The following is an 11,893-nucleotide window of genomic DNA, read 5'->3' on the forward strand; positions in this document are numbered from 1 at the left end:
TTGCACATGTACGCACACGCACATACACTACACACATGCTACACACATACAATACACAAACACTCTCACTCACAAACAATCACACACACTCATACACAGACTACATCTAACACTTCATCTCATTGGGAATTTCGATACTAATATTATAAATTCGTTCAAATCAAAACGAAAAAAAGAACATATTGGACCGTAAAGAGACCGTCGTACAAGTGTACCGATTTCTGAGGGACCCCCCCTCCCCCACACTACTCAAAGACTCAGTCTTCAATGTAGACCACGTTTAACCAGAGGTGTGCCGACCCATTTCGGCGCCCGGGGAAAACTATCAACGATATCAAACTATGTTATTCTGTTATTCGGGATGGCAAAAACACCCCCCCCCCCCCCTCCACACACATATACACACTAATTCAGGAAATCAGTCTGTAAAGCCAAGTAGCAGACTTTTGATTGTGCAGAATGAACTTTTTATTCTTTTCTACTCTGTTTGCCCCCCTCCCCTTTTTGGTCGCGCCCAGGACGGCCGCCCCATCCCCCACCGCCCTTCAATACGCCTCTGCGTTTAACCACACCAAAACTTCTTTGGTTCGCCCACACAGAAGAAAATTTATTTTGGAATGATTTCTAGATAAAATGGCGTCTTCCATTCAAAGGTTGTTTATTAAGCCTAGAAATAATACAAGGTCAGAATAAACTAGGGCTTGGGTTATTGCAACGCTTCAGGTAGCAATAACCCGAGTTTCTTTGAGATGGGTGGATTCATGAAAGTCAACACAGATGGGTGGATTCATGAAAGTCAACAAAGATGGATGGATTCATGAAACTTAACAGAGGTTGGTGGATTCATGAAAGTAAACAAAGATGGGTGGATTCGTGACAGTTAACAGAAATGGGTGGATTCTTGACAGTTAACAGAGAGAGAGAGAGAGAGAGAGATGGGTGGATTCAGACGAGCCAACACATTAAAAAAATGTGTTCGCTAGTTTTTGACACAGGAATCGAACTTGAGAATTTAGGGTGGCCATTTGTCAACACGTTTCATCAATTAAAATTTGTCTTCATTCATTTTCGCAGTTTTCTACCCTCCTCCACCTTTATTGAAATTGATTCAATTAGAAAAAACATGTTTTTAAGCAACTAGTTTTGTTCTCTAGAGGGTTTACAAAAGCTCGTTGTTTTATTTAGACGGTATCTATTATTTAACCTAAGCTTCATACCACCACGCAAAATTAACCAAATTAAAATTCTAGTCCCAACCCAAATCCTTATAATAACCATTGATATAAGCTAACATTCAGATAAAAAAATGTGATTTTTAAACGCGTGTGATAAAGGATAAAAACAAATCTGTAAATTTGTCTGGCTTTTCACATTTCAAGTTGATAGAAATTATGTGAACTTAAAAAGGCTTTAATTTCAAAACCCACCCCACCCCAATTTCAGTTGTGAATGTATCGCTTGAACGACAGTCTGTAGGTACACTTGTCCCGAATACAACACAGCTAGAAATATACCGCCTATCATCTTGAAATATGGAACCGGATTTGAAAAGAACCTACCAGAAAAAAACGTTTTAAATAACTGCTAAAACAGCTACACCGACTGACGTCATTATAGTCATATAAAAGCAGAATTTCTTTTTCGGCAGTTATATTTTTACTTAGTTTGTCACGGATTAATTGAAAAGGAAAACATAATTAATAAGCGGAGGCATTTTGTTTTTAGTTGATCAGTTTTTGAAGATGAAGGTTCTAAATGTTTTATTTTTTGTCCAGTTCTTTATAACTGGTGAGTTAAATCATTTACAAGATTTTAGTATATGAAAAGATTTAAAAAGAATTTAATGATTGGGAGCTGATACTTTATTTTATTGTATTTTAAAGTACTTTATTATAATTCGTTAGTTAAATTATATACAAGTTAATGTTTTTAGTATATAAAAAGATTTAAAAAGAATTTAATAATTGGGAGCTGATACTTTATTTTATTATATTTTAAGGTAATTTATTATAACTGATGAGTTAAATTGTACACAAGTTAGTGTTTTTAGTATAAGAATTTAAAAAATAAAGAATTTAATAATTGGGAGCAGATACTTTATTTTATTGTATTTTAAGGTACTTAATTTTTTGACATGGAGGTGGAAAGAGAGGGTTGGGGAGAATAAAATTGACGGATATACTTTTATATCTTTTTGAGTTTTAAAGTAAGCGTTATCAACCAATGTAAAAATCTGATAAAAATTGTGTTAAATTTTCTAACTTTGATTTTATTTCCTGCCAATTTAGCCAGTGCATTTTAATAACTAGAAATTTACATTTTAGTTTTTGAATTGGCGTGGACCATAGGTGGAGATTTCCGACGCGTTATTTTATTAAACAATGTTGATGAGGGTGGTAATTCTACTTAATATATATATAACACAGCTTACATAGCATATATAGGAAACACCCACCTTACCAGTTACAATACACTTTGATAGCCTAAAATAAAATGCCGGTTTAAAAAAATATTTTAGGAACAACTTCATTTGAGAGAAAATCGATGGTTACATCGTAACTGGAAGTAACTACATATTTAGGCCTAAACAGAGTTTAAAATAATGTTACCAAATGTTTTAGAAAGCATAGTTTTGTGAAAATAAAATGAGAACAAAGGAAAAGCAGTGTTTTTTGTCACCATACAGTGGCGTGATTAGGTTGTTAGTCAGCCCTTATTGTTTTTAAAAGGTGCAAGGCTCTTAAATTAGTCTTAATCCCATAATGTTTTGATAAAAATTATCTTCCACAGTAAAGACTGCCACCATAGCCCCGACCACAGAGTCACGTGAGTGGTTTTCTTTTTATTTTAGCGTCTAGTTTTTAAATTGATGTTTTTTTTAAAGATTCCTAGTTATCTAGGCCAGTGCCTAAGGAAAAAGTTCCATGGAAACAACATGGAATGAAAACATAAGTAAATATTTTATTCAAATTGAGTATCATTGATTCAATTTTACCATTACACATCCTTTGATTTATCCTTAAACTATCTTAAGAAAATAAATATACATGTTTAATTTAATTTTTTATGTATTATGTATCAGCATATTTGCTATAAATAAAGCATTTTAAAAAGACTAATTCATTATAAAACAATCTATTTATTTCTCAAAATGTAAAAAAAAGCTAAGATAGAATTTACAACCTAATATTTTTTATGACATATTTGAATCATGGAAGCTATAAAGTTCTAAATAAAAAGCTGTTTTAAATATATTTGAGTTAAGGATGTGGAGGGCGAAATAAGCAAATTATCATATAGGATGATAGAAAATCTACTGTAAAGACCAGAGCTAACTTGCTAAGACTACAATTAGCTCATGCCGTATTACTTCAATAACCATACCGTAATGGCTACAACATTTATACTTTATCGTGTACATAAACTAGTCTATGCTGAAGTAATTACAAAGACTACAGCAATGGCTACTAAAACTAAAATATATTAGTCTATACTGTCATAATGAATAATGAGAAACCATAATGTGATTGAAGTTAAAGCTAGAAGCCTTTCGGAACAAAAGGATAAAGACAACTATTAATAAGCTTCTGGCTAAACACCATGTCAAACGAGGAGTTACAAGAACACTCATTCAACTATCAACAGTAGTTAGCAGACACAGAATATGGAGATGCTAAAATTTCGAGGAAAATCATTTGCTAGGACTGCTCTCAGATTGAAACCACAGGGCAAGAGAAAACTTAGGCGTCTACAAGAAACGGTGGCCGGAAAGAACCGCAACGGAAAAAAGGGCAACGGAAAAAAGCGCAAATCAAAAAGCGCAACGGAAATAAGCGCACACGGAAAAAAGCGCAAAGAGAAAAAAGCGCACACAGAAAAAAGCGCAAAGAGAAAAAAGCGCAAACGGAAAAAAGCGCAAAGAGAAAAAAGCGCACACAGAAAAAAGCGCAAACGGAAAAAAGCGCAAACGGAAAAAAGCGCAAAGAGAAAAAAGCGCACACGGAAAAAAGCGCAAAGAGAAAAAAGCGCAAACAGAAAAAAGCGCAAAGAGAAAAAAGCGCACACAGAAAAAAGCGCAAACAGAAAAAAGCGCAAACGGAAAAAAGCGCAAAGAGAAAAAAGCGCAAACGGAAAAAAGCGCAAACAGAAAAAAGCGCACACGGAAAAAAGCGCAAACGGAAAAAAGCGCAAACGGAAAAAAGCGCAAACAGAAAAAAGCGCAAACGGAAAAAAGCGCAAACAGAAAAAAGCGCACACAGAAAAAAGCCTCTGATTACTACAATAACTATAGGGCTGGTAAGTAGGTTACCAACCAGTTCTATGGCTCATGCACGTTTTATTGAGCCGTAGAACTGGTTGGTGACCTACTTACCAGCCCTATACCGTTACGAATACAGCAGCTATACTTCAACTTAACATAGCTAATTTATACTGAAGTTATCACAAAAGCTACTGCAACGACCACAACAACTTACTGTAATAGCTAAAATTATAACGTAATGTACAAAATATACCTTTACTGTAAATACTCTAACATTTTTTAAATGACTCCACTCCATCAATTGTAACTACTAATTAAAAAATATAAATATAAATTTTACCAATCTTAACTCACACCACTATAATTTAAGCTGGCTTCGATATATGATGAACGCTAATTTAATCTGCACCCCACCCCGATATCCGCAGCCGAAGACGTGTGCCTATTCAGTGAAAATGCTAATTATTGCTGGAACCAGGCCTGGACTAACCTAAGCTACTTTAGTAACTACTCCATTTTTATAGATGATCCAGTCTCGACACAGGCAACTTTATGTCGGTAAGTTTAATAAAAACAAATTGCACATTTCTAGAGAAAAGAAAAAACAACAAGTAAATCTAGTTTTGTGTAACCTTACTAAAACTAGGCCTATATGCTGGTAAGACTAAAAATAAAAGTCCGGGCGCTCATTGATGAAAACTAACCAAAGGCCCAGTGGCGTAGGCAAGGGGGGGGGGTAAGGGGGTTACAATCCCCCCCATGGACCCCCTGTACATTTTTTTTTACTGTCATAATACCACTGTTATGGTATTTATAGATTTAAGTATCTATTTCTGAATCAGTATATATGTAAAATTGCATATGTATGTTTAAAACTCTGAGAGTAGTAGGCCTATATCAGATCCCTTTTGAGTCGCAAGGCGGAGGCGGGGACAATGATATATAGTAAAATATGGGTCCGCCAGCTAGAGTAAGAGGAGCCGCTGGGGGTGGGGGTGGGGGAGTAGGGAGCAGTTGTTCCGCGCGCCCTTTGTGTGCCACGACGCCCCCTTACTATGCATTTTTTAAAAAAGTTATGTTTAAATAGTCATTGAAAAATTAGTTAGCAAGGGTTGACTTTATTCCTTATTTCTCATGCAGTTGATCTATAAATAGCCGTTACTACTAGTCTGATTTCGTCTTCTGTTCTTTGTCTAGTCGGGCTACAGGACATTACCCCCCTGGATATTTCCCCCCCGGACATTTCCCCCCCGTATTTACCCCCCGGAGCAATTACCCCCCTGTCAATTACCCCTTGTCAATTACCCCCCTGGGGGAATTCCCCCCCCCCTCAAGTTAAAATCCTAACTCTAACTAGAATTGTATACCTATATACTACTTTAGTCCAAACCTTAAGAAAAAGACCAAAACCTAAGCATCCACCTTAGCCTAAAACTTCACACAAAACCAAAACCAAAGCTAGACACAACACTAACCCTAAAACTACCTATAACCCTAACCCTAGCCCTAACCCTAACCCTAATCTTAACCCTAACCCTAACCCTAGCCCTAACCCTAGCCCTAAAACCTAACCCTAACCCTAACCCTAACCCTAACCCTAACCCTAACCCTAACCCTAACCCTAACCCTAACCCTAACCCTAACCCTAACCCTAACCCTAACCCTAACCCTAACCCTAACCCTAACCCTAACCCTAACCCTAACCCTAACCCTAACCCTAGCCCTAGCCCTAACCCTAGCCCTAGCCCTAGCCCTAGCCCTAGCCCTAGCCCTAGCCCTAGCCCTAAACCTAACCCTAAACCTAACCCTAAACCTAAACCTTACCCTAAACCTAACCCTAAACCTAGCCCTAACCCTAACTCTAACCCTGTCTGGGGGGGGGGGGGGGGTAATGTCCTACTGGGCGGGGGGTAATTGACAGGGGGGTAATTGACAGGGGGGGTAATTACTCTGGGGGGTAATGTCGGGGGGGAAATATCCGGGGGGTAATTGACAGGGGGGAAATGCCCTGTTCCCGTCTAGTCGTGTTAATTAAGTTAAGCGTGATTGCTTTATTTGTTGCAACTGTTAGATTGGTGGTTTTTAATATTTACATAAAAGTTTTATCTTATTTACACCCTTTGTACTACATATAGTTTATTAGAAGTATTTTTATATTTTTATTTTTTACGTGCTTGTTGGTTTCATGCACGTTTATTTTATTTACATAGGTGAGACTATGTTGTTATCACTAAGTTTTTATTGTTTTTTTATATTTTTTTTCATCACCTTTTAACTTTAAGGTTCTATAACTATCATGTTGACTTCCACTTAAAATATATATTTAAATAAATTTTGTTTATATTTTGTATAATTTTCTAAAAATATTAATATTGAAGATAAACAAATAAAATTTTGTTTCTGTGACCTCGGCATATGAATTGATAGTGTTAATCACTATGCCCAACCGAGTTTACTTTCCTTAACATGAGTTAGGAACCCATCAGTACTCAAAGATCTTCTATTGATTTGGACCCGGATTCGAACTCGAGACTTTTATATAAGTTTGGATTATATAAGTTTGCATCATGTTGTATTACATTAGTAGAAGATTTTTTGCTCGATAGCCTTGGTCTCCATAGGTGTATTGGATGTGCCTCTATGCGAGAGATAGGCGTAAACGAGGCGTATGGAAGATGTAGAGTAGAAATAGGCGTAAGCGAGGCGTATAGAGGATGGAGAGTAAAGTTAAGGATATGGGGCCATATGGTCGATGTAGACATCAACATATGGGTCATAATGTGTAGAGAGGTGTGTAAGAAGGCATGTGATGCAGTAAAACTTTCTTTCTTTAATAAAAGCATTGCTCGCTCATGAGATCTCTTACATATCTTAACGACCAATTCTTTTATTAAAGATAGCAAGTTTTTTTCCACTAATTATCAGGACGTTTAAAATATTATTGTAAAATGTGTCTATATTTTTGTCCTTTATTTAAATATGTACAGCGCCAAATCGTGTTTTGAACCGGTATTCACGAACTGTTCCAAGAAGGCACAAGAACAGTTCATGTTGTACAAAGGGTTGGTGGATTATCTCTGCTCGAGTTCAGGATTTAGAGGTGAGTAGAAACCCATGGGGTTGGGTCGGTAATGTAGGTGGGTTTTGAGTAACAAGTGTGGGCTGCAGTACCGCTTTATTAAATTTTTAAAACGAAAATGGAATCGCATTTTAACAAACAAGTATTTTGCTGAATGAAATATATATAGCATGAGTGATTTACTTTAAAATTATCGTATATGTTTAAAATATAATTTCTTCTTAATTGTAAAGTTTGAACGGATTTTCAACTAGACATTAACAATAATAGTAGGGATAGCACTTCCAGTGCAACCAGGCTATGGAAATATAAAAGTTTTTGACAAAACCGCTCGTTTTTCTTTTAGAAAACAAATAAAGGCGAAGAGGTCTAAGAATTTGTTGCTTTAAAAATTATGATATAATATTACCATAGCGTAAAATACAGCTTTAGGTCACTGAAAATTACAGAGATTAATAAATAAGGTCTTATTCGTATGTGTGAAATTTCTTCCATGGAACCAAAAGTGTACTCATGTTATCGGTAGTTTAGTTACCGGGAATAGAATAAAGTCCCTCTTCCGTATATCCAAGTATACTATCTTATACATTTTTATGAAATTTCGTCTACGTAACTAAAACAGTACTCAAGTTATAGTATTTACATAACAATTAATTGCGATTTTTTTTGCACGATTACAATACTTACTCAACATTCCGTGGACGAAAGTAAAAAGCGTTAGGTATTTTTTAATACAATTTCTTTTGTATACTTGATTTTTTTTTAAAGTGGTAAAAATGAATACATTTTAAAAGATTATAAAGTAGTATAAAAATCCGGAAAAGCATCTTAACTTTTGTTTTTATTATGTTTAGATTTCCTGGACTTTAATCCATGTTTCCAAAATAGCACGTTTACAGAGACCTTCTATACGTGTGGTGCAACGGAAGATATTTGCTTGTAAGTACACATGCACCATATTTTCTTTAAAGGTATCTATATATATAATTCTCTTCTGGGAGACACTAGAAAACAAGCTGTAAACGCGCTCCCTACCGTCCCCACCCCTACATGGTCTGGTGAGCTGTGGTTCACTCTAAATGTTTACAAACAGAGCCGGGTTTAGTGACGACTATTAGGGGCAGATAATTTAGTTTGAAACAATTTTAAACGTAGGGGGGGGGGGGGGGGGGTAACTAAGTGGAGTTTACTTTAACGGAGGGGGGGAGGGGGGGTATCGTCCTTAACGAGCTACTTATAGTGATTTAAAGAAATATTTTCAGTGTCAGCGTTGGCACTGTCGAATTCACAAATTATGAATAACTGAAAAGTAGAAAAAACAACAACTAAATAGCGGCGTATAATATGCCACGGGTCGGCTCGTATATAATAATGCACCACTATTGAAATAACTATGAATAAACGCATGGGTCGTTTATTAAATTATAGTAAAGGTATCCAATAGACAATAAAGTAATCCACGTCTTTCTCCTTAGTGGTGCATTATTATACATTGAAAGAAAATCATTTTTTTTCTTCTTTTTAGTGTATTATTATATAAAATCTTGCGATTAAAACATTTTTTACAATCGTTTATTTAACGTGTTTCTCGATCTGTTGAGCTTAATGCTTCGTCATAGGTCGAAACCGGCGATAGAAATTTCGACCACTTTTAATTGACCAATTTCTTTTAAACTTTGCATGTTGGTTGAGACATGATGATAATGCAATCTTGACTTAACTTAAAGAATTTATTTAAATTTCCTAATTTACCATTATCCGCGCTATATATGCAATTGTTCGTGATCATTGTATGATAAATTGTTTTTATTCGTGCAATTCTCTTGCATTAAAATTTAAAGTGTTTAAAAAAATCATTAAAAAAACACCTTTTAATAAAAATATTTTATATAATAATGACAGAAAAAAAAAATAAATAAATGATTTTCTTAAAAGATATCTATCTAGTTATTTAACTTGCCTCTTATTCATTTGTCATGGTTTAAAACTGTGGAGCACAATTTTGGCCCCTTCTGACTGACCAATTTCTTTTAAAACTTTGCACGTGGGTCAAGATCCGTAGACAATGCAAAGTGACATCCAACTTGACTCAATTGGATACCTAATTAATTTTCAAAAAATTAATTACAATTTCATATATAAAAAAAAATTCCGCGCTATTATACGCAGATTTTTCGTGTTCATAAATCACTTGTATTAAGCATGGTCTAGAGTAGACTATGTCAGTGTTGTCTAGTGTGTTCTAAGTAAAAAGAAAGCAGTCTACTATTCCATTTCAAACCTGACGGTCCATGGGGGCATATAAATGGATAGTGTAGTTTACTTTACTTTTTCCAACAACACACTATAAGAAGCAGCATTGTACCCATCAACATGTCTGTTATCATATCCAGGTATCTGGAGCAGAAGAAGAACTGCAGTATGGAAGCAGCAACTCGGCTCTGTCCTGGCAACAACGCCCAGAAACTGGGTGACGCTCTGGACAAAATTCTCAAACTATTCTTAGACTATACTTGTAAACCTAGCACCACTATGGAGACCACGCTCAGTCCCTCGCTACCTGAAACAACGACAACAGCCATGAGTTCAGACCCACCCACGGACACGACCCTCAGCCCCGTGCCAGTTGAGACGACCACAGCCTTGAGCCCAGCCCCACCCAGGGACTACAACACCTGCTACAGGTGCAGCAGTGGGCGTTACGGCGAGTGCGAGAACGACATGTGTCCAGCCAATGGAAACATCTGGGCGTGGTCAAAGTTTCATTACGCCAGGTGTAGTGGACCTTGTATGTCCACTGTAACCAGAGGTTCAAGGGCAGGTGAGTCAAATGTTTACTTGTACATTAACCTTGACCCAAGGTTCACGGGCAGGTGAGTCAAATGTTTACTTGTACATTAACCTTGACCCGAGGTTCACGGGCAGGTGAGTCAAATGTTTAATTATACCTTAACCTTGTCCAGAGGTTCAAGGGCAAGTGTGTGAGTCCTAACTGCATGATTACAATACCAAGTTGAACAATTCTAGTTTAGCAACGGCTCTAGTTCAACAAGGACTCCTCTGTGAGCACTGTTGCGACTACATTCGTTTTAAAGAGCAACCTACAATAGGGATACGGTGGCACATGACGTATCTGCGGTGGTTTTAACCGAAGTCTGATCTAAATCAACATTACGCAGGGTGATTTACGTATACTCAAGTCCGTCATACTGCACATCTTGGGGGGGGGGAGGGTTTCTTGGTGGTCGTGTGAATAAACCCGCGCCCTGACAACTATGATCCAAGAAATAATGCGCCGCCTTTGTTGACATTCAAGTAACTACGTTTTAGAAAACAAGGTCACTAATCTAAAAATAAATGATTGCAACACTTCGATTAAATACTCTTTAAATATTGCGTCAGCCTTTTTCTGAGACCGCAGCAACGCGCGGGGCGGTGCGCTATTTTATAAAATACATTTGATTTACAGTCTATTCGTTTTTAGTACATTTCTTACATTTGTTTTACAAATTTCAATTTTTAAAACTCACATAAAGCAGTAAAAAAATACACCAAGTTGTTCAAACAACAGCTTCTGAATTCTGTTTGTTCAAATACGTAATCGACAATGAGTAAATCAAAACTATTCTTTGCCTTTTACTAGTTGTCCGTGGATGTTCAGACGGCAAGTTCCCAGGTCTACGTATCCCAGCCAATGGCTGCCTGACTCACAAGAAGGAAATCACGTGCTTTTGTACTGGTGACCGCTGTAACACCAGAAATATGGAGCACGAGCAGACCAAGATGAGGAACAGACGTAACTAAAGAAACGTCGGACTTCAAGAATATTTTTAAAAATTCATTCTATCTTTCGCACACTTAATCTTTTGATTCTTTTCAAATTAATTTAACTTTTAAAAATAGTATAAGAAAACTTAGTACTCAGGGGTAATTCATAAACAATCACAATGTTTCATACTTAGGTGTCGTTCATAATAATATGACAATTGATAAAATATATTTTAATTTTTGTTTTAAACAAAATTGTTTTTGTAGGGGACTGGATGGCATCATTATAGAAGAAGTCTGGGCTTTTTGTACGCCACATAGCATGAGGGGGTTAGAATTTAAGCGAGGCTAAAGCTACGTGACATCATGTATGAATTACCCCATTGTAGACTTTTAACTGTTTTGCTTTTCATAGAAGTAAATAGTGCTTAATTGCTTCATCACAAACATTTGACCATAAATTTACAAAAGCAGCTTTAATAAAATGAATCAAGTACGATGGTCGTATCAATCATCCAGTGGCGTCACTAGGTGAGGGGGGGGGGGGCGGGGTGTGATCTGTAAGGGGAAACACCATTTAAGGGGAGACACCACAATGAAAAATCTTACAATTTATTTACTGATAAAACAATGTTTTAGTAAGTTAAAAAAACAGTTGAAATAGGAGTGACACCGAAACCGAACAATCCAAAATTGAAAGAAGTAGGGTGTAGCGTTCTTATCGCTCCGGTTGATACCCGACCGAGTGATGCCACGGCAATCATGCACATAGTCGGAATTCAAAC

The 11,893-nt window shown here is 36.6% G+C and overlaps 1 protein-coding gene across 1 annotated transcript; it reads left to right on the forward strand.

The window, feature by feature from the left end:
- The first annotated feature begins 1,612 nt into the window (after positions 1-1,612).
- LOC131938687 (uncharacterized) lies at positions 1,613-11,663 on the forward strand. Its single transcript, XM_059296815.1, has 7 exons — positions 1,613-1,788; positions 2,791-2,826; positions 4,690-4,819; positions 7,249-7,361; positions 8,195-8,279; positions 9,734-10,161; positions 10,984-11,663. Exons 1-7 carry the CDS (start codon positions 1,743-1,745, stop codon positions 11,142-11,144), a joined length of 999 nt encoding a protein of 332 aa, XP_059152798.1. The 5' UTR covers positions 1,613-1,742; the 3' UTR covers positions 11,145-11,663.
- Positions 11,664-11,893: the final 230 nt, after the last annotated feature.

Source organism: Physella acuta, unplaced genomic scaffold (assembly GCF_028476545.2).
Source record: "Physella acuta isolate Inbredline_101_S28 unplaced genomic scaffold, ASM2847654v3 ptg000255l, whole genome shotgun sequence".
Classification (NCBI taxonomy): domain Eukaryota; kingdom Metazoa; phylum Mollusca; class Gastropoda; family Physidae; genus Physella; species Physella acuta.